Source organism: Xiphias gladius, chromosome 3, assembly GCF_016859285.1.
Source record: "Xiphias gladius isolate SHS-SW01 ecotype Sanya breed wild chromosome 3, ASM1685928v1, whole genome shotgun sequence".
In the NCBI taxonomy this organism is placed as follows: Eukaryota; Metazoa; Chordata; class Actinopteri; order Istiophoriformes; family Xiphiidae; genus Xiphias; species Xiphias gladius.
This window is the reverse complement of record NC_053402.1, coordinates 14,871,965-14,899,351: the sequence shown is the minus strand read 5'-3', so window position 1 is coordinate 14,899,351 and position 27,387 is coordinate 14,871,965. Positions and strand designations below refer to the sequence as shown.

The window sequence follows — 27,387 nt, the reverse complement described above, 5'->3', positions numbered from 1 at the left end:
TGATACATCAAAACCATAGTGTGACCATTCACAAGTCTTTTGATTTTACTGTTCAGAAACCCACTGTTGTCTTCTAGCCGAGGTTCTGCAGCAGACCAAAGGATATGCATGTTTGTTTTCAGTTACAGAGCAGCTAAACAACCAGGGGTTGTGGTTTTTATGTGGCATTACTTTGTGATAGGTTAGGGCCCTCATCTTATACATGAGTGAATATTTTTTATTCTGTACTTTTTTTTTTAAATACATACACAATCAGTGATATTCAAACAAAACATACCACAACACCCCGATGTGTATGTGCATTACCTAAAGTGTGACTCGACAGCATACTGATTGAATAGAGCACTGGGTTTACTGCACTGCAGAGGCGAGACACACCACGAACCACACCGGTCTACACCAGCCACACAGTTGCCATGGAGAAGTTTAACACTGGTGGATTCAGAGCCAGGCTGTGGTCGCACAGTGCCCATTTACGTGCAATGTGTTGTACCCTTTATATATCTCATATGATTGCCTTCCCATCCCCAAAACTACAAAACAAACATCTTGATGGGCAGCAGGCCTTGAGGCGATACTGAGGGCAATTTTTCACATATTTTAAGATCATGAGAGCCCAGTCGCATGCAGTGTTGTTAAATGGGCTTTTTTTTTTTGCACAGAGCATTCGAGGTGTTCAATGAGGAGACCACAGCATTCTCACATAATATAAGACCTCGTCTGGAGTTCACGTATTGTCTGCATGTCTTCTCTTCAGAATGCCATACGAAACCCAAAGCTCACATTCAACATACAATTCATAAACAGCAAAGGTGAGCCAATTTAATCATCACCATCATTATACCAACAATTCCACAAGAATGAAAGTATAATACGTCCAAAAACATTTCCAGTACCAGGACAGTGAGGGAAATATGACTGTACTGAAAATTAGAAAAAAAAAAAGAAAAAAAAAAAGACACTGAAAAGAACAGTAAACAATAATTCAAAAATCAATGAGTTGTTAAAAAAAAAATAGATATTCCCTGCCCTCAACCAGACTTAAAAACAAAACAATCAACACAGTAAATAATGGAACATGAGCACACTCAGGTCCAAATCTGTTCAGTTTCCATGGCAGCACTTCCCCAGTAACTGGCAAAGGCAGCGTCTCTAAGCTCACCCATGTTTTTTTTTGCTCTTAAAAATAGATGTATACTAAATTGATACAGTATTTCATAACTAAATTCACAAATTATAAGAATCATAACCATACCTTTAAAAATGTTCTTGCAAAGTTTATGATACGTTGATTTTATTTTGTATTTTTTTGCGTTCAGTCCCAAGTGCATATAACAACAACCTGTCTTCCATCATGACTGAGTTAAATGCTTGGTCAGTTGAAACGAGAGCACCATGGGCGAGAAATGGAGGGTGTGTGTGAGGGGGCTGGGGGGTGGAGGGGGTCAGAATACTGTAAGAAAAATCCAGATGTGCCCAATCAACATGACAGTCAGTCATGCTCAGACTCTGCCCCTGCAGCAGGAAGGGAAAGGGAGAGAGAGTGAGGGGTGTGGGGCCTCTTCCCTCTGCCCAAGCCTCGAACTGACAACGCCCAACTCTTCCTCCTTCTCTCCTCTTCATTCAGTTTTGTCAAGTAGATGCCAAGAAGTAGCTCAGTGCTTGTTTTTTTTTTTTTCTTTTGAAAGGTTGCATGATTTCACACGTCTTTTTATTTTTGTCCTCCAGAGCTGGAGGAGCAGACTGGTAGTCAAAGAGTTTCAGGTAGGTTTGTGTGTTTGTGTTTCTTCCTGTCCCCAGTCCCTTGGCTCTGTCATTAGAAGCAGTGGTTCTTCATGGTCAGTGGTCACAAAGACTACTCATACTCAAGGAACTGTTTATGGTAGAATAAGAGATACCTGATGGGAAAAACAAACATTCAATTCAGGTTTCGTACTGTATTCTTGTAGTATTGCTATTGTCTGTTTCTATTCTTACCCTTCACTATCGAGTACATCCTTAATGCTGGCCTTGGTGATTATGGCATCATCACATTTGAACCATTGGTCTTTGTGCTGACGGATGAAGCTGGTGTAGTGGCCACTCTCTAATGTGCCTTGGTGGTTGACCACCGCAAACAAGGAATACCTGAAAATAAAAGAAAATAAAGAGCCCTGTTGAACTGGCTAAACATCCTCATTTGACTTTATTCTTGTTTTGTTGTCCGGCTTCACTTTGACACAAGTATCTAACAAAGCCCCATTATCCTCCTCATGCATGGGTGTTTTCATTTGTCTAAAACCCCATACTGTTGCTTTTTCAGGACGTTTTTCACACGTTAAAGAGCACCTTACATTCTGCCTCTTGTCTTCACCACGAGCAACCTGTCAGTGGTATTAAGACAGTAAATTCCCAGCAAATGTCCTGGAAAATGAAAGCTATTTTAACTGCCATGGATGAAGATAACTAAGCAGCTTTTAATAGGCTTCAAATTGATTTAATTTGGGAAGTCACAGCTGGATGCCTCAGGTTATTAGCATGTGCTGCTGTGCTAGAGCAGAACTTTCTCCTGTGATGACATTGCTGCAGTGTAACTGATGGAGTGACGATGGAGTGTTAATGTAGCAGTTTGCAGTAATACATGTTTACCAAAGTACTCACTTATTGTCGTTGTTTAATACATCAACCGTCTGTTGATACTGCCCGTTCATTCTGCTCTCTTTACTGCAGGCGACAGGACAGAAAAAAAACCCATTTTTAAACACATGCATGTGTAAACATGCTACACTGACACATAAGTCCACTAGGTGGCAGGATTATCCTATCAATGAAAGCAGATAGCTTCTCTGCCTGTACCACTGATCCTTCTGTCTCTGAACATGAGTGAATGAAAGCTACAGCCAGGGGTGGGGCAAGACTGCTGCTGCATGCTCTACTGACACTAATATATATTCATAGGGAGCCTTTAATAAAACTGTTTGGCATACATGCAGATGTGCGCAATCCATACGAGTACACAGCACATATAGTATATCATAAGTACATCTGTAAAAACTGAAATGTTAATAAGCAAAAAGGGGGGGGGGCTGCCACTGGATATTTAGAAAAAAATCTGTTTTCCTAGCTTATGGTCAAACTTGCATTACAACATTTACAACATGGGCAGAGAAGCTGAAGGGCTGCTCAATAGGAAAAAAGAAAACCACAATAACTTCAATGGGAGTCTCACCTAGATGCCATGAAAGGCGTCATATCCAACTCTAGAGGGAAGGAAACGTATGTAGGGATCTTCCTCCGCAGTTTAGCAGAGTGCTCAAACCGCTGGGGATGGCCAGAGACGGAAGATGAGAGGAGAGGGGAGATGGGGAAGGGGGAAGGGGCAGAAAAATGGCAATGGAGAGAGAGGAAGTGGGGGAAGGGGAGAAGAAACATATTTAGAAATAACAGGCATCATTATTAAAACATGCAAAATACAACAGATCTAGGTAAAAAATGGAAACGCATGTTTCCACCCTGGCTGTCACACATTTACACATTCATAACATGATAATAACTGGCTTGGATTGATTTAAGACTATCTTCTTGCTGGCTGCTCCCATGAATATCATAAATACATTATAAGCCCACGGTACTGTATGATAAATAAAACATGGACAGTGGCAAACTGTACGAGTCATTAAAATCATAGGTGTCCTGGGACACTGAGTGAAAGTGCTACACAGTAAGAGTTAATGCACCAACAACTGAATCACATTATGAATACACATACGCACAAGCAATGTACCAGACAGCTAAGTCACTGCAAAATATGAACTTTGCCTCCATCAGATGTAAGGCTACATACACACAAGACAAAATGTATCATATATTACTGCATATAAACATGTTTGCATATTGCAATACGAATATAGAGGATGCAGTTATAAATATAACATCAGGGTTAAATAGAATAAAAGTTAAAAAAAAAAAAACTATATAAAGCGCTTTAATTTGGGAAATCATCTAAACCACAACACACAGCCCTTTTTACAAGACACTACTGTATCTGCTATTTTGGGGTGATGACTGACAAAATTAGATTTGTGAAAGATAAAAGCCCAATTTACCCTTAAATAATCAAACTGTCAGACAGTGACAGACAATGTAACAAGTGATAATTGGCAGCAACTTGTCACCGGCTGACTCACTTTGAGATGGAAACATGCTACGATGGGGAGCTTCTTCATTGTCAGCTGTTTGGTGGATTCCTGGTAACTATGGCAACCGCCACACTTGATTTTGGCACTGCTTCCTAGATGCTCAGGCCGCGTAAACCTGTAAAGAGAGGATTAGAATAAAAAGAGGGAAGGAGAGGGTGCGCGTAAGAACAGAGAACATATGGGCCAAAAAAACAAACAAACAAACAAAAAAAACAAAAAAAAACCAGGAAGTGAAAACTGGGAGAAAGAGGAAGAAAGCTGTTATGGTTTCTGTAACTTGTGTTTTCTTTGGTTGTGTCACACATGTCCCTTAAATATGCACCCCACCACTTCTGTCTCGTTATTGAGCTCTGGCTTGAAGTTAATCTGAAGATATCTGAGGGTCCTAACCATCAATTCTGCCTGTAGAGTTTTGGTGCAGCCCCTCTGTATGTCAGTACACCCAACCCAGAGCCCTGCTGGTATTGCCAACGCCTCTATCACCATGGCAACATCACCGACCAGTTCTGTACCTTTAAGAGACTTGCTGCAGCAACTGGGGGTGTGTGCGGAGCTGCAGTAAAAAAAATAAAAAAATTTAAAAAAAAAGTCAGAAGGAAAGGTGGTGAGAAGTGGGGGGGGCGCGACAAATGCGAGAGGTAGAGAGGGCACGGGGGAAAAGGAATTAGGTGGAGAAGGGAGGGAATGAAATAAGATGAGGAGAGGAGGTAAAGAAATTACAAGAAAGAAGTGGTAGTAGAGGAGATATGAGAGGTCACACCTGCTCTGCCAACCTGGTGACGGGAGAAGATGAGATCCAGGGACAACAGGGTTGTTGTGCCTGAGCAGATGGCATACGTGACCCCTTCATACAAGTGGAGGGATGTATTAAATTTATTTAACTACAAGTGGAGACATTTGATACCCATGGATTTGGAGAGGTGGAGGAAGCGATGCAGGAAAATAAGCCGACTGAAAGAAAATAGGTAGAGCGACAATACCTCCTTTCCTTTCAAATGCTATGAATGACTCATTTCTAACAAAGTTTTAACACCATCACTGTTATTGTGCATCAGCACAGAGGATCATAGCAGTAGTAGTAGTACAGTACATCAAAGGCATCTGATGTGTAGGTTGTTTGCGGGAAGTAACTTTGATTTAACACTTTTAAATATTCCAAAATCTACATGATGGGGAATTTAGTTTAGTTACTTTAGATACAAAAAAACACAACCTGTCTGGTGTCAGCCGAGACTAAAGGTGTACCTGCGTAGGCAGTCTGTGAGTGTGGTGGACCCTGACAGGTGGCTCTCTCCATTGACTGTGCTGCCATCCCCTCCTGGGCTGAGGGGCCAGAAAGGCGTGGATGAGCCAGGCAAGTCCAGACTGATGTCCCAGAATGGATCTATCGTCGTGGAAACACCACTAAAGATTAAAAAAAAAAAAAAGAGAGAGAGAAGGGATACCAGTTATGATGTTTAATAAGTAGTGTGTGGTTGTGTGTAAGTTTGTGTGTACTTTATTACAGGTAATGATGAAAGACTGATGACATAGATGGTAACACATTAGCATAAGTTCACACAGCCTCTGTAGATTCTGATCATGTTTTCGTTTGAGCCGGTTGGGAGATTGACTGTGTGTATGTGCATATTATCCAAACTGTTCTTCCAGCCCATTTGCAATTCAATGAAGTGTTACATCAGAGCAAACCATTTTTTTTTTTTTAAACATAAGGAATTTGTATTACTGCAGTCAGATGTTTGTGAGAGACTGCAGCCAGGCAAAACGGAGGCCTTCAGTAAAGAAAGCACACAGTATACATAAATATATATGCACAGGGGATGGGCTGTCGCACATTATTACTGTTAATCAGATGAGTCATGGTGCTGTAATACCCAGTAGTACCAGCAGTTGGCTGTTATGGCAAGTGGTTACGCGTTTGTAATGGTTAGAGAGCAACCCTTCACTAATGTGGCACCAATATGCTACCATTTTTGTTTTTTTGTGTTTTCGGTCGCTTGACGCCTTACCATTTAGTAATAGGTAGCCGACATGGCATTTATTTAATGATTGTGAAGGGGTTCAATTTACGGCAGAATGATACATCAGCAGTCCGTCTTTTCGCTGTAGAGGCAGGTAACGTCGCACTGAGCTGGGCTCGGCTTGCCTGCTAGTCTGGGCAAGGTGCTTTGCAGTTCACTGCAGCGTGCTGGTGCTAATGTGACAGGACAGCTCTAAGGGGCAGGCAGGCAACGCCTGGGTTGTGCTGCTGTCTAGACAACCCCCCTTACAGCGACTCCGCAGGGACTGGGCCTTTAAATAAGAGCAGCGGAGAGGACACAACCAGTAGTTCACCCACTCTGTGAGCATGGGTGGTGTCCACATCGATCGGCCCAGTGGTGAGAGGTGACTACGGCAACGGAGGACAACGAGGATAGATGGATGATGGATAAATGAGTAAATGTAGGAAAAGGAGGAGGAGGGGTATAGCTGGTGACTTCATGCTACATCGAGATGGACGGACAGCAAACGTCTCAGATGTGAATTTCAGTAAAAAATTTTTGCTTCTTTAATTTTTTTAAAGTCTCAAACACTCTATACTGACACACACTTACTGGCAAACTTGACAGGTAACATCTGATTGCAGGCCACCAGTGAAGATTTGGTCAATGATGCAGTTACAGTGGTTTGGATTGTTGGCCTTCTTCCCATTGTCATCCCCTGCAGACCACAGAGCGGAAAAGTATAAACACACACACAGACAACACCAATGACCTCTTTAGCACCTCTAAAGGACTCTGTCTAGCCCTCTTTCTCACTTAACCATTCCCCTGTAGCGGAGCCTCTCTGCCACTTCACAACTCTATGAGTCCTCTATAGCCAATCACAACAAGTTTTACTGCAGGGTCGGTGGGTGAGTCAGCCTGTCATTGCACTGCAGCAGGGCCTATTGACATTCCTCACACTGCTTCCTTGCTTGCTGTCCCCTTGGTACTCAACATTGTCAGTCTCCTTCAGTATGTTTCCAGTGACGTAAGGCATTGTGCACTGGGGGTAGATCTAAGGTGTAACACACTCCTCTCAGTTTCTTAACTAAGTTGAACAAGCTGTAATCCCTGGCCTGACAGAAAATATTCAAGAATGCTTATGCCAAAAAAAATCGAAAGTAAACTCAATGCATTTACAGACAACTTGGTATGATTTTGACCCTAAAAGTAGTATAAACAATGAGGATAATATTGTAAGTGGTTACAGAGAATTAAGTGAAGCTTACTGATGGTGTCCCCTTTGCAGTGCCTGTGTAGTACGTCTAGTGCTGCGATGAGGAACTCGTGGGCGTCTTGCTGCTCGTATCCTGCGAGGTGACGTGCGTGAGTCCACACCAGGTGGAGCAGCCGGAAGGGAATGTGGGGCGAACGGTGGCCCGAGTAGAACTGAGTGCAGGGAGGAAAGATGGGAGAGGTGGTAGGGGGTAAAGAGGAGAGGTGCTTAGCCTATGTTTCCTCGTGTTACTGGGTGCCTTATATTTTGTCACCTGTTGCCAATATTATAGCCACAATGCATCATCTGTAATTCACTGCTGAACCAGCACGCAAATGTTCTGTCAGTCAAGGTTTTTATCTGACTCTTAACCGCTCCTTTCTATAGGCCTTGTCGCATAGCAATGAATTTTCACCATGTCGCCTAACAGCACCAGCTCTAACGACAGCACATCCTCAGAGAGTGGGAAGTGAGGTGCAAAAAGATCCATGTGTAAAGTGCTGCAGAGCCTTTAGGCTGCCATGGGAATTGGAGTGAGTGACAATTCAGGTCAGGGTCATGAGATGTTGGTAAGAAAGTAACGGAGTTGAGCCGAGATGGTGGGGTGCAAACACTACAATAAAGTTCCAACCAGAGCTCATTAATGTCAGAGAGGGCTCTCATTTTTCAACATGCAGCTGTCGCGCACACTTCACTTTATTCTCCACAATTCTCTCTGAAGTCTGATTGAGCTGTGAGAGGTGAAAACATGCCATGCTGACGTCTCTTTTAAATCTTACAGACTCTGCTCCTTTTCTGCAGTTTGAAGGTGGTTGACAAACGAAAGACGCTACAAGACGAGGAGAAACCGTGGGAGAGAGAGAGGGGGTAGAGTGGCTGATCAAAGCGGGCCCCGTCTCTCACCTTCAAAACTAAAAAGCTGCATGCATGTGTGTCTGCAGAGTCAGAAGACAGCTTTTGATGACAATGCGGAGGTGGGTTGGAAATAAGCAACGAAAGTGAAGAGTTGGGTACAAGGCAAGAAGTTGGAAAGACTTGGAATGTTGACAGTGATGAGTGTTTAAATGACTGCCTCCCTGGTTGATAGAGGTGCGCGATTACCTCCTGCAACAGCCAGCTGCAACAGGGCAAGGCTTTGGGTGTGTGTATTTTGGTGAGGGTGGTGGTGGTGGTTTGGTGATGGTGTGGTGTTGGTGTGGTGTGTGTTTGTTTTTCTTTGCGTGTGTGGTGGTGGTGGTGGTGGTGGGGAGGGGGGTTAGTTAGTTGATGATTCAACTCATGAAAGCACCACTTGCCATCTGTGGGCCTATGTATATAGGGAAGTGAGAGGGTGTAAGAAAAAGCAAGGCAGTGTGGGAACAGACCAGGAAGCCATTACATAACATTCAGGGCCGATGAGTTTCTTAGACGTAAAATGCCAAATGTTTGTATCAAAGAGCTGGGATTAAAAGGCTATAAATTTGCTATGCAACATAATTCGCACTGACTGATCAGGATCAATAAAGGTGTAATTACTGCATTCTGCTCATTCATTTGTATGTGGTTCTGCGCATTCCTTTCAGGCAGGATTTTTCCCTCCTCTCTCCCTCCCTCTTTGGGCTTGACAAAAGAGCGCAACAGTGAGTCAGCCTTCTGCAGTGGGTTACAGTGCAAGAAAACATTCTGTATTATACGGTTGTTAAAAAACTCTCAAATTATGACTCAGTTTTGACCAAAATCATATCCTTTTCTTCGTGGGATTAAACAAACCTATATAACAAGTTCACATGTGCAAACTGTGCATCATACCTCCTGAAAGAGCTGCGACATCTCACACACCAGACAGGAGTTTGATTGCATCTCGCACTTGTGTCTGTCGGAGAGAAAGAAGTCTCGCAGCAGTGGTGTGTGTGTTAGGGCCTGAACAATACAGTTCATGAAACATGTGTTGCCCAGGTTTATTAACCCTCGTAAACCTGCAGAACAAGAAGGAATCGAAGAGTGAGAACAACATAGCAAAGATTAAACCTGACAGCGCTTCTGATTCATACTGCCAGCAATGTAGGCAACCTGCATAAACATCGAAGACCTCCTCGTTTTCTGTTTCTCTGGACTGAGTGTGGTCAGCTTGCTTATTATAAACCAACAAAATTGGAGAGAATTACTCAATAAGTGTCCAAAAGAACAACACATATAATAAATATAGATGGACAGAAAATGAATTGGCAACTATTCTGATGATCAACTAATCAAGGAAAAATGCCAAATGTTATCTAGTTACACATCAATTGTGAGGTCTTCTTTGTGTTATGTGATAGTAAACTTGGGCTTTGGGAAACTGCAATAGACATTTTATCATTTTCTGACAAATTATAAACAAAACTATTAATTAATGAATCAATCCAAAAATAACAATCGGTGTGGTAGGAAAGGTAAAAATATGGTGTTGGGTCAGGTTTAACAGCAAAATTGTGTGTATCCTGGAGAAGAGCTCAAAGCTATGAATGGATACATTTAGAGCGAGAAAGTAAAGCTACAGTCCTCCAGTGATGGCCAGTAGAACAGGTGAGAAACAGGGAGGTCTTGGGTTTAATCCAATTGAGCAAAGTTTGGTTCTGGAAGAGCGCGCCGAGTGAGAACTTAAACACTTTAGACTGATCCTCGGTCTAGTGCCCATTCATTGCTACCAGCCAAGCTGTTTGAAGATATAAAGGGTTGAAGGATGGCAGGAGATGGTGTGCAGAGGGAAGGGTAAAAATCATAAAAATCCATGGACAAAATCAGTGACAAAAATTGAGATACCATGAAGAAATCAAAGTAACAGACAACTGAGAAAATACAGCACAGAGACAACAAGTTCTGTAGGGAGACACAGACAAATTAAGGCTTGCTGTGGTGTGCATCTATTAGACAGGGAACACTGTGTTCTGCCCCCCCCCCCAAATGCACTGCCTGTGGGGCTGCCTGGTTCTGTTGGCCCTGAGTATCACACTTAAGCGGATGAGTGATCCCCAGTGCACTCGTGTCATAGGCACACAAACGCACACATGCACACGCACACACACACACGCACACACACAAATGTCTAGGGATGAAAAACTGTGCTGATTAAGATGTGAAGACTGAACAGTGCAGTCCATTGCCCACCTATGGTACAGTTTGTAGTGATTTTCCTCCGCTTTGGATTGTGTCGTAATAATTCTAGCTCCCTCTTGGTCGGCTCCCATGTTGTGTATTTCTCCCCTATGCCTGTGGATAGAGTGAAAGACAAATGTGAAGGCACTGTGCTATCAGATAGCCTTGTTTCAAAAGCTGCATTAAGTTCTCTGACAGAAAAGAAAATGTCATACCTTGCAATTTCCAGGCTTTCCTCTGTTCCTCTTTGGCAATCTGCTCCATGTCTTTGTCGTATATGTAGTCTTGACAGACAAAACAATATATTCCACCGTATAATAAGTCTATCGCTAGAATAAGGAAGGAGGGAGAGAGAGGGAGAGAGACATGGTGCCATAATTATAAACAGAGTTTTCGGCACAGTCATACATATTGGGTTTTATTTACTGTCCAACCTCACTGGTACAGCCAGCCACCTTCATTTTACACTCACCACAATATTGCATATATTCTCCAACAATAAGAAGAGATGTGAGGAAAGCAGTGATGGAATAGGTGTATCTGTCTCCCACCCCCACCTGTGCTTTCAACTAACACACCACCCTCTTCCATTCTCAAACTACACGGCAACAATACTTCAGCTCTGTTGCCGTGACAACCTATTTTTAGCTTAAGCAGACATTTTTCTGTTTTCGGTGCTAACCTCACTGAGAAAGTGAGCTAACACATCATGTAGAAAACCTGACTGATGTATGTTATGTTGTCGTCACAAAGCAATTTTTTTGTGTGTGTGTACAGTGCTGGTCAATGTTATTGGCATCCCTGAATTTTAAGTACATTATTCAAAATATCTTCAGAAATAAATGAAAATGAACCAATTTTGTATAACTAAGTTTGCACGAGTCCTTTTTGCAATGGCAGATTTCAGTTCTCTCCAAAGGTTTTCAATGGGATTTAGGTCAGGACTCATTGCTGGCCAGTTTAAAACAGTCCATCTTTTCCTTTTCAACCATTCTTTTGTGCTGCTGGACGTGTGCTTTGGGTAGTTGTCCTGCTGAGAGTACCTAGACCTTCTCCTCAGACCTAGTTTTCTGACACTGGGTAGCACATTTTGCTCTTGCTTTGCAAATCATCTGATTTCATCATTCCTTAGATACATCCAATGCCTCCAGTACCAGAGGCAGCAAAGCAGTGTGATACAACCTCCACCATGTTTTACTGTATGTAGGGTGTTCAAGCATGGGCTTCATTCCGTCACCTATAAAAAAAAAAAAAAAACTGAAGCACTGCATTCCCAAACAGCTCTACTTTGGTTTCATCTGTCCATTGGACATTATCCCAGAAAGACTGTGGCTTATCTATGAAAGGATTTGCAAACATTAGTCTTTCCTTTTTTGTGCCTCTCTTTCAATAGTTGTGTCCTCATTGGCAATCGCACATGGAGCCCTACTTGGTTTAATGTGCAGCGTATAGTACGGGCTGAAAACACCACTCCAGATTGCTTCAGGTCAGCCTGAAGCTCTTTAGATGTCTTGCGTGGCATTTCTTCCGCAATCCGTAACAACCTTTGCAGACTTTTCTCATCGAGTTTCTTCTTCGCGCCACATCCTAGAAGCATTTCAGTTTTGCGACTGTGAAACTTCTTGACAACAACTGTTAAGCGATGATTTCATGATCTTTGGCGATTGCCTTGTAGCCTTTGGATTTGTTATGTTTTTCGATAACATTTCTGATGCTCTTAGAAAGATCTCGTTTTCTCCATTGTGGAAGAGAAACTGGAACCAATCAGCCCCTTTTTATGCAGTAAAACCATCATTCATTGGTTAATTCAGGTCACGTGAACACTGAAAATTAAGCAAAGGTTAGTCATATTTATTTTTTATTTTCTTGAGGAAACTAATTTAAATTCATGAAAAGGTTGCCAATAATTATGCCTGGGGTACATTTTGTGTATTACTTCACTATTATGCAAGTTTAGATTTTTTTCTTTTTGTTCAGTAAGCATGGACATTTTATTAAAATATTCTGGTTATACAAAATAGGTTCATTTGCATTTATTTCTTGGGATATCTTTAATTGAGTACTTGAAATTCACCAGGACTGAATGTGTTTATGCGTATTTGCGTGTGATTGGGCTAAGAGAAAACACAAATAAACAATGCAGAAAAAAATGAGGAATTACTTTGAAAAACATTATCATATTTTCATGTCATCTTTCTCTGGTAAAGCATAGCCACTTTAGGTAACTGTGCATTGAATTTACACCAAGAGAAAAATGAGAACAATACAAGTGGCAGCAAGAGGAAAAAGATATAGAGTTTGAGTGCTGCACAAGACATGGGCAGGAATTCAGAAATCTTGCTCACTTGAGTGAAGGACGCGAGCAAAGAATGAGAGGACGAAAAGCTGGATGAAAAGAGGAAGATGATGTGAAAGGGGTCCAGAAAATGAGGTAGCTAGAAAAAGGACACAAAAGGAAGAAAAGGGCACAAAGAAGATATGAAAGGAGTCCAGTGGAGTGTGGTTGTTAGGAAAAAGAGGTGAAAAAGATGTAAAAGGAGCCCTGAGAAAGGAGCTTTCTGTCTAGCAGTCTAGCAGACAGAGGAGTTTGGATTAATTTGATTAGAGGTGGGGAAGAACAGAGTGCCAATGTCAGAGAGGCTCCTGTGGAACACTCAAAGCTAATTAACACAGTAGCCGTTCGCTTGGGGTGTGTGTGTGTAACCAAACTGTTGAAATGCATTAAATCAATTAAAGCCATTCAGACAAGTCACTGTCTCCCCTGTTTCTGTATATTGTTGTCCTCGTCAGGGTAATATCAAAATCTTGCTCATTAGTGCCATTGTCTTATTTATCTTAATTGGCATGTGAGTTTGAAGATGGACTCTCTGGTAGCTGTGGATTAACAATTTCTACCCCTCCCTTGCTGTATGAAGCGAATGTGGTAGCTTAAACCCATGACATTTGACGGGCTAAGGAGCTCCCACCAGAATGGTAATGTGCCGCAGTTAGAGTGAGGTTCAGCTCCCTGTCGGCTCAGAGGAGGAAGTTGCCCAAGGTAATGCTGTAATCCTTCACTGATAATAGCTGATGCTGCAGTGGACCACAGGGGCGCATGTGAATGTGAAGACTGACGTGATGCAATTGAGCCTTGCACATAAGACAGGACAATATATCGATAGCTCTACTGTGAGATTTTTTAAAAAATAGAGATACACAATAGTCTTAATTGATAGTATAAAGCAATTATTTAATTCAGATTTGCTCCAGATTGACTTCTGAAATAGTTGAGCATGCAATGAATGCGAAAGTGCGTGGCTTACCTAGATTGTGTCTCTTGTTTTTTGCGTGCTCGTGGATGTGTTTCTTCGTAAAACAGCCGAAAAAGACACAGTAGAGACAAGAGTGGAGTCGGTTCAGGTGGGCGCCACACATGTGACAGATACACGACTTGGCCTGGAGAGAAAGACCCAAGGGAGGACCAGGGGTTGGGGTGGGGACAGAGGGGAGAAGGAATTAAGAGCACGAAGGAAGAAGACAAGTCAGTATGGTGAGACAATCCTCTGCGGCAGGACTGAGCCCTGAGCTGTAATGCAGAGTGGCACAGGCAGACTGGATGGAAGTTCCAGCCAGCTGAGTTAGATCTGTATCTTCCAGTCAGTCACACGGACACTTTGGATACCATGGTACTTGAATAGACCTGACATGTAGACAGACTATAGATCTCTGGGCCTGTTGACAAATCCAATGCAGCTGAATAACATATATCCAAACTGAATCTTTCGCTCTCTAACACATGCAGGGCATGATGGGATTTGATGCTTAGCAGGCTCACTGGAAAAGGCAAGCACGATCCGTCTGAAGCACACACTAGCAGCGGCTGGCGTGTGCGTGATTGGTTTGGCTGTAGCACTCAGAGGTGACTGGTTACATTGTGCATTAGAATGCCTGACATCTTCAGCAAATCTGCAAAAATGAGCCCTACAGGGGCTGCAAGGGAACAAAGGTTACCGCCTTATGCACAGAAATTTTTTTTACAAATGTGCAAAAGGGTAACCCTGAGAAAGATTAGTCTGACACCAGTGCCCGACTTTGAGTAGGGAAATGTAGTAAGATAAGGGAGGGGAAAGATGACCTGAACAAAGCATTTTAGACAAGTGTGGGCATGATGAACATTGTTGCAAATTCTGTGAAGAAATGTGATACAGATGCTGTGTGAGAGCACAGGCGCATGTATGAGTTTGAGTCTTGATGACTGCATCATAAAGGACTCAAGACCACGCTGTCTAAGAGCTCTTACATCTAACACCCAACCCCAATGAAACTCTAACAGGCTTCAGTGTAAAAGCATCCAACAGCACTGAAGCTAATGAACACAGCAGTGTAGGCCACACAGACATACAGGCTACAAGGCTGTCAACTTTTACGACAGAAAATGTTTTGCAGGCTGCTGAAGCTCGAGCCCTAATCACAGTGGAGTTGACAATGTCTAAACAATGTGATAGGCAATAAATAGTAGAGAGCTTCAACAAAATAAGAAAATAAGATGTGGCTGTGATACACGGCACAAGCATCTGAAGATGTGATAAGGTAAAAGCTTTTTTTTTTAAAATGCCTTTTAGCAGTAAATAAACTCACGGCTTTACCTGAACAGTTCTGTTTGTAATATGAGTGAGGGCGTGACAGAAAGCTATCAACGTGCCTGCTCTGAGAGGGAGAAATTGAATAACAGAAAAGATGGAGGGAGAGGAAACAGCTCTAATCAAAGCCTTTCAGGGTGCTGCAATGGGTCGCCCACTCATAGAGAGAAGACAGAAGGAAAGGGAGGTATGAAGCAAAGGTGAAGAGATGCAAAATGAAAGTAACTATTGGCTGAAGAGATTTGCCAGTTTTCAGTTTCTGGTACGCTGTGTGAAACTAGCTCGTAAGACAGTTTCACACACTCCTACATAACTAAAGCTACTCAACATGAACTCACGGGCCCTGTACTGTATTGTCTGCCTATTGCTATCTTTTTACAAGCCCTACAATAGTATAACCTGACACCATCTGAACAAAATGTAAGCCTATTGTACCAGAGAAATAAAAGAGGCTGTGCCAGTCAGTTTCACTTCCTTCTCTCTGGATGACACATAATGGGATTAATACCGAACTAAAACCAATACTGCTTATTTGGAATAATAAAGCACTGTTTATCACACTTAACAACCCACAGGATTATTCATAGCCTCAACATCCAAGGCTACAACATTTTAGGTCAATTTTATTATGAAGCTTTGTTTGGGAGCTTGTGCATCCCAGAAGAACCAACTCAAATCTGGCTAGCAAAGGATTTGCAGTACATACTCTAATATGGTCGGAAGTGGGCAGTCAGTATAGTGAGGCTGCTACTAATACATAATACATATGTATAAATGCTTTGTGTTCCAATAAAGTGTGTGCATCCAAATGCATCGCCAAATAAAGTTCTGTTTCTATCGCCTACTCTCTTTCAAAATATTATAAATATTAACAATAGTACACACACTCCTGCTTTGAATCTTGACATTACAACATCTGGTATCTCTTGCTATGGGAAACAACAAAAAGAAAGAAACAGCTCATGATATTTTAGCCAATATTGGTTTCTAGGAACATGCCTTCTGAAGATTGTTTAATAAACACATGAGCAACTGTACTTGCATTTCCTTAAAATGTGTCTCCTTTTACTAACAGGACAGGTCAGACAGACAGATTTTCAACAGAAAAAAAGGTTGTGCTGAGACCTGAATCTGTGCAGAACCAGGATGGCTCATCTGTGGGAGTGGACGGAAACGATCAGAAATTCTGCACGAGTAGGTGGGTGCAGGACTGAAATAACTTTCCCACACAGACCTCTACTTGTAAGGACCAGATGACAGAGACAGAAGTGATTCAATATTCACTTGTTCATTTGCCCACATCATGGTATGCTAGGGATAGGTAGAAATGTGCTAGTGTGCATTGCCGCAGATAGGCCGCAAAACTCACAGACAGGCGCGTGTTTTGGCCAAGTATTAGGCATGGACTAGATTGTGATGACATTGCAGTAGTGCGGATATTCAGGGTTGCAGACACTAAGCTCTGTTTTTATTCTGATTGGTTTGTTAGCTGTCAACTCTGAATGAGAGAAGGGGCAGCACCAAAGCTGGGAGGTGATCTTTTCCAAGAAGGGTTAATGGTGAGGGATGGAAAGAAGGAAGAAACAAAGTGTAGACTTACTCTAAAACCAAGATCAAGACTGACATCCACAGCAGCCTCTTTAAAATTTTAAGACAGAGCTTGTGTCACTGACATCCAAAGAGAAAAGAAGAGCACAGACGAGTTAAATGGGGTAGAGTGAGGCAAGACTTGTGTTTTTACAGTCTAAGTGAAACCTACATGCAATAGCAAAATGTAAAAAGAAAGACCACATATTATGTGGAAACACAGCTGAGTTCATCTGAAATGCTAAACCTATGTTTTTAGTTGCCTCTCTAAGCCTATCCTGCCTAACCAGTGATGCCATTAATCCCCCCTCCTCCTTCACTGCACCAGGACTCCAACTCAAAAACAAGAAACCCTGCCAATGCCACGCCTTGCCCTCCTCCTCACCCTCCCTTGCCTCAACACCACTTTAACGGGCTGAAAATCTATCTCTGCTCCAGCGCCCACAGTTCATAGGCTGTCTGTTCCTCAGTGTCAGCAGTCCTGCATCTCTGTGCGCCCAGGGCTTTTAATGTACTATTAGATCAGCTATTGATCAGCCGCTGGCTCAGATGACTGGAGCAAGTGTCGGACAGGTATCAAGCTCATGATCGTGCTGTGCTAGGCTGCATCTCCCATCTGGGATGCGCTCTTTGAGGCCAGTTACGCTGGGATCCTTGTCCAGGGGGATAACCCACAAATGTGCAAAGCTGCTGATTGATGGAAGAACAGATGCAGAAAGGCATTAGCTGGATGAACAGATCTCTACTACAGCTTTAATGTGAACATAAGATAGCATTACATGCTTTGTGGGTCCACTGGGACTATGAATAGCTGTCAACTAACAATGGAAAAATTATGAATCCTCCAATGTTTTAGATCTAGCTGCATACATAGAAATCTAAACAGCCATGTCTCACACTCAGCCTCTCCTCCCGCATTCTTTCAATCTGGCTGCATTAATTCTCCCTCAACATTTAGGTTACTGCATTCATATACTCAAACAGAGCCGGTAATGTGATGAGCTGTAACTGAGGAGGAGAGAGAATGACGACGACAATTATGATGTGGACACAGGTCTGGCTCTACTGAGCACGCTTCTGCTGCTGCAAAGAACAGACCGGGGAGGGGAGGGGAAGGAGAGTCAATACAAAGTAGAGAGCGTGGTTATATGAGAGCAGTGACTCACCACACTGCCTCACACTCATAAGCCTGTGCGTGCCTCTCAACATACACATGCTCATACAGCAACAAAATTAATAATGGCTGACATGCATAAAAAGATAAGAACTCTCTCTCAACAAGCATATATACACAAACGGACACTGTTAGACATATGTTATGAGTGGTCAGACACACATACATACAGTCCTTTCTGATTCTATATTTAATAGGAACAACCCGAGGGAGGCTGGGGAAGGAGAGTGATGGTTATGCTCCAGAACCGTGCTACCGACTGACCCCGTGGGGCTGCAGCCTGTCAGTGCCTTGGCAGGATGATATTGTTACCCCCCCCCCAAAACCCCCATCCCCCATCCCCACTATCTCCACATGACAATGCCTGGCCTGCAATATGCAGTCTCAATAAATAGTCGTAGAAACACACACACACACACACACACACACACACACACACACACACACACACAGTATAAATCTTACTCTATTCTCTTTTTCACTTCCGTTCTCCATTAGCTCATTGTAACTTCTGTTGACAATATCATGCTGTGTGGTCTTTTTGTGAGAATGTATTCAAACCTCATCCAAATGAATCTGAGTTATGTGTAGTTTGGCCTCATACTGTCACACACTGCTTTAAAGGACATTATAGCAAAACCCTGAGCCCCAGCCTTTGGAGTCTAGCTTCTTGTCAGGGGGTTTGTGCAAGTTGCATAGGGTGCTGTGATAAAGCAAAGTTTGCAGCACATGTGACAGATCTACATAGGCAAGTATGTGTGAATGTGAGTAAGGTCACTCGATCAGGGAAAGACAGGCTGTGCTTGTTTCTTGATTTCCAGAGATTAGAGGGTGTAGAGGAAAAAAGAAAAGGCAGTAGAGGGGTTTTCACTCACAAAAGTACAGTAAAAATGCTGGTTTATGCTACAGTTTGTATTATGGTGTGAAAGAATAATTTGGTCCTTGACTGGTGTATATGCACATGATCAGAGAGGGTCTAGTGGAATACACACCAAACACACATCCTTAGAAACTAGCTGCACTCCCTCAAAAAATAATTATGAATCACTGCAGAAAGCCCCAGCACACACGAGCACCAAGTCAACACCTATCCAATCCAAAAGGATGTAGACTGACTACAAAAATATATCAAGTAAAAACACTGACAAAAATGCACAGCAAGAGGACCACACATGCAGATAGATCATTTTTTTGTTTATCTGCACAGATGGTTAACAGCCTAGCTCCATCTTAACAAAAGGCTGTGTGATCATTTGTCAAGCCTTGCAGATACCAGATGCCCACAACCACGCTGCTCCACCGACAGAACACACAGACTCAAGAGGGACCGTGTATGTGACTGACACCCACAGAAAAGAGACTCTGACTGGTCCCCTTGGACTCAAATCTCATCAGATCAGATGTTGATTACTTCTTTTTCCCCTTGCCCCCAATCAGGGTCCACAAAGCCTTGAACAGTACCCCCAGGAAAACCTATAAGCACTACCTACAGCATAGAGGTACAGTGGGGCTATTAGTGCACTACAGAGTATTTAAACGTGAGTAAAGCTAAGAAATAAATTTTCTTGCAAGGGTCTAATGCCACAGTCTTCCCTGTTTTTCACAAGGACAGAGAACCATTTCCAGACACAATGCCTTGTCCCAAGAAAAGTGGTTAGGTTTAAGGTTTTTACAATAGGGAATAATTGAGTGTCCACACAAGAAGAGATTGACTGCTTCTTGGTTTTGGGCTTGGTCGGCCCCTGGAGAGTGATTGACAGCTCATTAGCCAGATGGTGGTACTAAGGGAGGGCTGGAAAGGAGCCTCATTGGCTGGCTCAGGCCATGACCAGCATGCTTTGTAGCAGTGATGTCTTTCCAGAGGCTTTTGGACAGTGAAATGAAGTGCTGTCTCTGGATGAAGGGACGGCAACGAAGAAAAATGGTCAGTGGGAGGGAGAGATGGAAGGGGACTCCGTCAACAAGAGCTTGTCCGAGGAGGAGGGGCTGAGATTAGAGCTGGACGCAGTTTACACAGAGATGAGCATTTCAAAACGCAAAGTCATGCTCGTCCTCACACACATTTTCAAATGTAAAACTAACTGTTACCAGGCCTTTCAGGCTTACATGGTCATCAAACATACTGTAGTAAAATATATAATCCCCCAAAAATAAAACAGATGCCACTTTGTCGTTTACCATGTCAACCTTTTTTTCATGAGTCTTCTCTCCATTACTGCTCTGACGGCAAAGTTTAACACTGCCAATTAACAGCCTCATGCAGCATCCCATCCATGTGCCTATGTCAACTTTGTATATTCTTGACCAGGATTGCTCCCTAGTGGAAGATTGCTCTCAGGCAATGGCAAAAAAAAAAAAAAAAATACTGCTGTATCAAATCTTTTCCTCTCCTTTAGCATCTCTGAGCAGAAATAAACAGCCAGGTTGGAGGGCACTGTGGCACAACTCACCCAGTATAGTCAGAAACTGGGAGGCATCGCATGTGCAAGGGACACCACAAGGTGAAGCACCAAGCCCACGATTACTCAAGGAGGAGGTTGCAGACCTTGTGCCATTTGTTTAGTCTGAGTCACCGAGCCACAGCCACAGTGACTGACAGACCAAAAGCCACATTAGAGAAGACCTTGGAATGACAGAGAGCGAACACACATGGAAGAAATAGGCTTGGATGAGGTCCAAAACAAACATCTGACATCATCAAACCTACTGAGTGTTGTCTATGAGGCTGTGGTATGAGGAAAACGAAAAGGGGAAAATGAGAGGATTAGAAGCCTGGCTATAAATTTCACTGGATCCAAGAATTCACATGCAAAACTTCTGTGAATAGGAAATGATATTTTAGTGTGCGATTTTAACCATGTAGTGAGTTGTTTAATTTTAAAAATTTAACAACTACAGTATTATACTTACCACAAGATAAACAATACAAGCAATTTTTTGCACAAATATAATGAGATAATCAAAAGGCGTTAATAATCATGGGTTGAACTAGGTTTGCAAATAGAAAAAAAGTGAAAGCAAGCAAGAGGAGGAAGAATCCGCGTGGGAGTGAGCGCGGAAGAGGAACACGTGAGAGCTATGAAGAGGCTGGAGGAATAGATCCTGATGCTACAAACGTATGCTGATGAGTCAGGGAGCAGGCCTATGATGTGATTGAGACTGATCTGACAAAGAGATCTGCTCGCAGCTCCGCTTTCTGTGATGGGCTGCGCGTCGGTACATTGTGTGTGTGTTGGTGTGTGTGAATTGGGAGAAAAGAGTGGCAGAAGGAAGTATGTGTGTCATCCTTGAAAATATATCCATTTCCTACCTCTGAAATTCCCAGCAATATATAACAAACGATTTTTCTCTCATCTTCTCTCATCATAAGCAGAGACTGGGTTTGAACTTGTAGAAAAAGGGGTTATGGTTGTGATCATATATGATTATTAAAAAACTGGGAGATAAAAAAAGTTGAGTTCAGTCAGCTATCTAATCACGACCCTTACCCTTTAATCATTGTGACGGCAAATTCTTCAAAGCAGTTATGGGTGTAAAATTCTGCCAACCCCGCCCACCCTGCTTTCATCTCATCCAATTTCCACTCATCCTAAGATAATAGCTCTGGTTTAACTGTGCAGCACATTCCTTCATGGTGGCAGTGTTTTACTAGACACAGAACCTTTTCTTAGAGATATTAAATCAAGTCCATCCTGCTGGATGGAGCAGCACACAAAATAAATAATCATGGCCCTTATGAATATTCACATCATCCCTCCACCAACACAGTCATTCACAAAATATGAATTATGAATATGACTGGAGTTGGAGCCTAAAGAAGAACGAATTCAACTAAAAACAAGGGCAGGTTTCTATCTATGAGTTGTGCTGACATCATTCGGTGCAAATCTGCTTAAATGGTAATTGGCAATCTGGTAGAACATGAATTTCAATTAAGAAAGGAAACATCAGAAATCTGCTCAGACAAAAGCACACTAAGGTTTGTGTGCCATACTCAATCACTCACTCACTAAAGTCACTAAATATCACAACACAGTAATAATGGATTAAGAGACAGGAGTCAAAGGAAGGATCCAGGAAGCTAGAAGGGGAAGCAGATCAGAACAACAGTTCCTCCTCTGAAAGAGAGCCACTTTCTGTGACATGACACGAACTGACAGTTTATATTGGGTGTAGCCCCTCTGGCTACGTGGCATGGCTAATCAGAAAATTTCTACTAACTGACAGCCCTCAACATGTAACACACATGGACCAGAATACAATATAATGAAGCATAGAAGCACAAAATAAAAATAATTTTAAAAAAACAAACATGTAAGAGTTATTATTCTGGATTTAATTCCCTCAACACCAAAGGGAAAACACTATTGCATATTGCTTGCTATCTCTCTTAGTAGGACATCTTTAATACACTGCTGAATTTGCATTTATTTGTTCTCTCCATTGAGCATTTTTGTCATATAAAATTATAGAATGATTGAGGTATAGTTATTGTTTGTGCACAGAAGACAATTAAATGTTTGCGCAAAAGTCCACGACCACATCAAATTTGTCGCCAAGTTAAACCCATTGTTTATGGTTAACACTTGTGTGCATTTCATGGGGCATTTCATCAAGGATTAACCTGCGAAAAGAATTACTATCCTACTGTCTCCAAATAGAAGTTAAGAGATCCCAAGCCACACTGGGCCATAGTGTGATCTCTGGAATACGTAACTATGGCATTTATTCAGCTATTTGTTACCCATGTGGGTTTTAGATTGTGCATGCAGAGCAGGTGACAGATTTTCCACCAATGTTCCTGCACGTCGCATGGGAATTGATTTTAGCTGGAGGTAGAGAGGATGACAGCTTGCAGGGCGGCTGCTGAGGACAGACAACAGAAAGGAAAGAAAGACATGAGGAAAAAAAGGGGAGGCGAAAAACAGGCACCACAAGGCACTGTCTAATGAAACCAAGTCTGAATATACCGTCAAGACGCCCCTCTTCAATCCCTCAGTCATTGAAGGACGATGTCTTTTAACTTCCCTCTATGCAGAAGGTGCCTCTTTACTAAAGTGCTTACCCTGTTTTTGCCACTACTGCACTACTGAAAGACAAATATGCTGTTAGCAGAGTAGTGATAAGCTCTTGCTATCAACCATGCTAAGCCTCTGAGTACCCCTCTATGTCACTGTCATCTATTCAAAAACCCATTTCAACATAGCAAGGACAGATGCAGGATTTGTATGTGTGTATTTGGTCCGCCATGTTAAGATAGCAGGATGTGATGTTAAAGAAGTCTTAGCCAGTTAAGTCATGATTCAGAGCTGAACCAAAACCAAGAAGTCACCTCATGAGAATACACGGTCTGTGTACCACTGAAGCAGTTTTACACCGGCTCTGCATGTCAGATTAGTTAGGTGGTAAAGAAGCTCAGTGAAGGGTGCGTGAGGCACAAGATTCATACTCCCATATAGACATCCTGTAGGGCAATTAGGCAGTAGGGAGCTGCCATTATCTCCTTTTTCTCCGTATCAGTCACCTGGACCGTTAATGTCTGTATAAAGATGGGCAGAGCAGAACCACTAGGTACACAAGTTAAAGTGACAATAGAAAAGTTTATAGCTTTCACTTATCATTATGAAGTGAATGTTGACTGCACAATGTAATGGCTATAATCCATATCATTTGCACTGACAGATGACATGGACTGATGGAGGACAGAGCATAAAAATATAAAACAATCCAGTGTGAAACTACCAATGACAGCTTTAAAGTGTACCGAAACCTTCTCACAACAGCCCAACCTAAATGGTAGAGAGGTTTTTGTCAGAGGTACATCTAAGGTGAGAAGTGGCACTGCTGGTCGTGGAAGACATTAAATTAGCAAATAGGGTGGCGGTGTTAGGTTGGCAGTGATGATGCCGAGACAGTGAGGCTTTCAAAACTGATACAGAGATGGTTCTCCCAAGAGTAACCAACAAGCCAGGTTTGTAACAGCTTCACACACCTAGGAAGCTGTGCAGAACATTGCGAATCACTATGAAGTGAGTATTAGAAAGCACCCCTGACCAGTCTTATTTCTTTGACAGACTGACTGAGCTCCTGCTGATTACATTCCTGCGAAGTAGGAGTGTGAAAAAGAAATCTAGACAGTCAAAATTAATATTTGTACATGTTACACAGTCACCCACTACACTGTCAGATAAACTTATGGGACTGTCTAATACATTTTTAGGTGACTTTCTTACTCTGGTTTACTTCGGGGTGTAAAAAGCATTAAAAAAAAGACAATGTGAGCACCGTCCTCAGACCAAAGCATGTCACTACAATACTGTATAAACGAAAGGGTCACTGACCATTTTGCACTAGCTATTTTCTTCGACCTGCCTGCAATGTATCTGAATTATGCTTTTGGCTGTTCTGTTCACAGTCCACCCTCCCACCAGGTAGTCTTACTGGCTTTAACAGTGTATCACAGCAGACACAAGGATGGGGCTGAATTCTTCCGCTACAAAAGGTTTGCATTTAAAATTCAGACCATTAAATGAAAAGGCACTGAGGCACACAGGTAGGTGGAGCAAGAGGAGAGAAAGCAAGCCAGCTCTTATTCATCTGGTCTACCTACAGTATGTCAATGAAGATGAGGAGGGAATAAGCATCAACTCACCAGCTCTGTCCATCCTGCATCACTCTGACGCACCTATTTTAGCACAACGACATAAAAATGTTTGACATATATAAGAGAAGCATGGATTTCTTGTGACAACAATTTAAAGCAACCTACAAATTCTTACTAATCCACAGTGAGAATGAAGCTTTTTCAAAATAAACATTATGACAGACAGAAAAAATTAAAAAAAAACAAAACAAGCTTAAGTTGTCAAAAGGAAGGAGAAAGGGTGGGAAAGTGAGAGAAACTGCAACACAGTCCAGTGATGACCTCACACTGTAGAGAGCTATTCGGAGCTGTGTAGGCCGAGCAGCTGTGGGATACGCTAAAAAAGAAATGGGCAATAAAGTAATGAGCTGACGTCCCAGCATCCAAACTCCTGAATGAATGACCACTGAGGGGAAAGAAAAAAAAGAAAAAAAAACACTGAATTGGGGTGCCCACGAGCGAACCGCTAATCTGTGGACCCAGTGTGTGCGTGTGGTGAGACACAATGGGTCCATTTGGTGTGGTAATGTTAGCCCATGGCCACAGCTCTCCTCGAACCCAACTTTAGCCATCCAGCTAACTGTTCAGCATCTACCAAAACCTAGCCGATTGGCTCACGACTAAAAGGCTGAATAATGATTGCCTTGGCTACTAAAGACAAATTATGGGTTGCAGTTAAAATTGCAAAGAAGTCTCCGCAGTTCGCTAAACAGAGTCTTGCTAGCTAACTTGCCGGTGTTAACCTAGCTGGCTAACCCTAGTACTAGCAAGATTACTGCTGCAAGAGTAGTTTCAGTAAGTCCGCAGTTTTGTTCAAACCCCGCTCAGTGATTGTGCTTCACGTGGAACATCGTTTGCACTCCAGTTCTGTGCCTGTATGTGCCACATTGAAATTATTTCACGTTGGTTTCTAAAGGTAACGCTGCAGTTCCTGTGTTTTTACCTTGCGTCTCCTGGTCTCAGCAGTACCACTCCAAACAAAGCATTGGTATATGACTCGAAGATTTTGTTTCCAATTATCCACCTTATAACCGTTCACATGGGAGCACCCGGCCGGACTCATGACAGTCAAAACATTCAGTTTTGGTTTTTAGGTGACAATGAAAAGCCTCCTGGATGGTTCACTTAGCTAGCTAGCTAGCTAGCACGAACTGTCTGTCCAGAAATGGTTTCCGTTTGGAAATGGGACAATCGATGTAGTATCCAAAATGCTCCTCGGGCATCTGACAAACACCGTCTTTGATTAACTAGCTACAAATCTGTTCATGTAGTCATCTAGCAGAAATATCACTTCACTAAAATTTCTGTTCCCTTTGCTGTTTTGACAGTTGCCTTTTCCTTTAACGTTAGCTCCACTTCCACTCTCACGATTAGTTAGCTTTCTTTCTCTAGTTAGCCTGCTAACATTCAACTACAGCTTCACAATACCCGCCCAGCGTACATCGTGATTTGCCAACAAAAAGCGGTTGCGTCACTACGTTGACTTCGGAGCACGTTGGGTGCGCTCGGTTTGGGACCCGGCGTTTTCGAGTCAATTTTGGATTTCAACCATGGGAGGCATCGTTGACGTTGACTTGACAAAAACACCTCCCATTCAGGGTAGTCGGGAATATGTAACCGATCCAAAAATGTACAACAATGTTATTCTGAATGGTGCAAAGCTTCTTTTTTTTTCTGAAACAGGCGTATTGCCGACAGGAAACCAATTGTTGTTGCCTTTACTTTATGTCAATTATTGTTGATGGCTATTTTCGAGAGACGTTCCTCTGCCTCACGGGTGCAAGTATTTGATATCACTCATCAGAAGGGTCAGAAGTGTCATTTTACTATTGCATTTTAGTTGAGTATGTGACATCTAGGGTGTATAAAGTAAATACTTTAATTGGAAGATCAACAAAAATCCCCCGTATTTATTTAAAGGTATAATTAGTAAAAGTTCAACCTCCTGGTGTGATTAATGAAAGCCTACCACCTAGTGGTCATACGTTTTATGCATGTGGTAACTGACATAGCACACAAGACTCTACTTCACAGTAAACCTGGCCCCGTGAATATATGATAGCACGGATGGATTCGGAGCATGCCAGGGAAACTGGGGCCCATGCCGGCGTCTCTGACCATCAGGGGCCTCGCGTGTCTCTATCGGCACCTCGGGTATGACCGGCACGAAGGCAAGACCCTTGGGGTTGAGAATCCCCCAGCAAAGGTCTGAATATCACAAATCTAAATCTGTGTGATTAAATGTAGCGGTTGAATCAGAATTAATAATCTATAGCGCGGTGAGAAATAAGTGAGGATGGATCTGACACATCCTCGCCGTTGGATCCCAGCAAGCTCATATCAACAGTTTTTAAATGATACATGAAAATGATACAAATCCTTTGCCAGCGAGGATGCACAGATGTGTAAAACATAATCACTCTTGTCTAGTTTGTATTACGTTCCATGGACTGTGAATGCATTATGTGGGAATGTCAAGAATTGTTCAGAATTGGCTTTGGATGGATATGAACTCGTGGTAACACTGCAAACTAGTATGTAACCCTGTTCCCAGGGGGGTCTACTCAAACTCATCCTTCGCTGGTAGTGGGAAAAGGGGATGGAGATCATTTAAATGGACGAAATCTGCCCTGAGAGGAGGATTACTCAGAGTAAGCAGCTGGCCTGAGTTTATTCTTTATTTTCTTGTCAGGTGGAGCCCTGCTCCATCACAATTTAATACAAATTACCACCCTTACATAATTTGAACAAAAGGCTGATTTTCCAGGTATCTGGGTCTGGCTAGCAAGTTTTACAGTCTTAAATTTTCATTTAGGGATTTACTCACAAACA

General features: G+C 42.5%; 1 protein-coding gene across 5 annotated transcripts; it reads right to left on the bottom strand.

Moving 5' to 3' along the window:
- Positions 1 to 956: 956 nt before the first annotated feature.
- On the bottom strand, positions 957 to 26,077 carry LOC120784617 (ubiquitin carboxyl-terminal hydrolase 22). 5 transcript variants are annotated; one of them, XM_040118563.1, is made up of 15 exons: positions 25,499 to 26,077; positions 24,565 to 24,597; positions 13,835 to 13,967; positions 10,748 to 10,861; positions 10,545 to 10,646; positions 9,207 to 9,373; positions 8,934 to 9,050; positions 7,432 to 7,591; positions 6,773 to 6,878; positions 5,424 to 5,582; positions 4,167 to 4,293; positions 3,209 to 3,300; positions 2,641 to 2,703; positions 1,978 to 2,127; positions 957 to 1,898 (listed from the first exon to the last, which is right to left on the bottom strand). In XM_040118563.1, the coding sequence occupies exons 1-15, from the start codon at positions 25,616 to 25,618 to the stop codon at positions 1,856 to 1,858; spliced, it is 1,686 nt and encodes a 561-aa protein (XP_039974497.1). In that variant the 5' UTR covers positions 25,619 to 26,077; the 3' UTR covers positions 957 to 1,855. The 5 variants fall into 5 exon arrangements, with proteins under 5 accessions (XP_039974497.1, XP_039974530.1, XP_039974504.1 ...); XM_040118596.1 differs by lacking the exon at positions 25,499 to 26,077 and adding an exon at positions 24,843 to 24,881; XM_040118570.1 differs by lacking the exon at positions 24,565 to 24,597 and having other exon boundaries at positions 25,499 to 26,075.
- Positions 26,078 to 27,387: the final 1,310 nt, after the last annotated feature.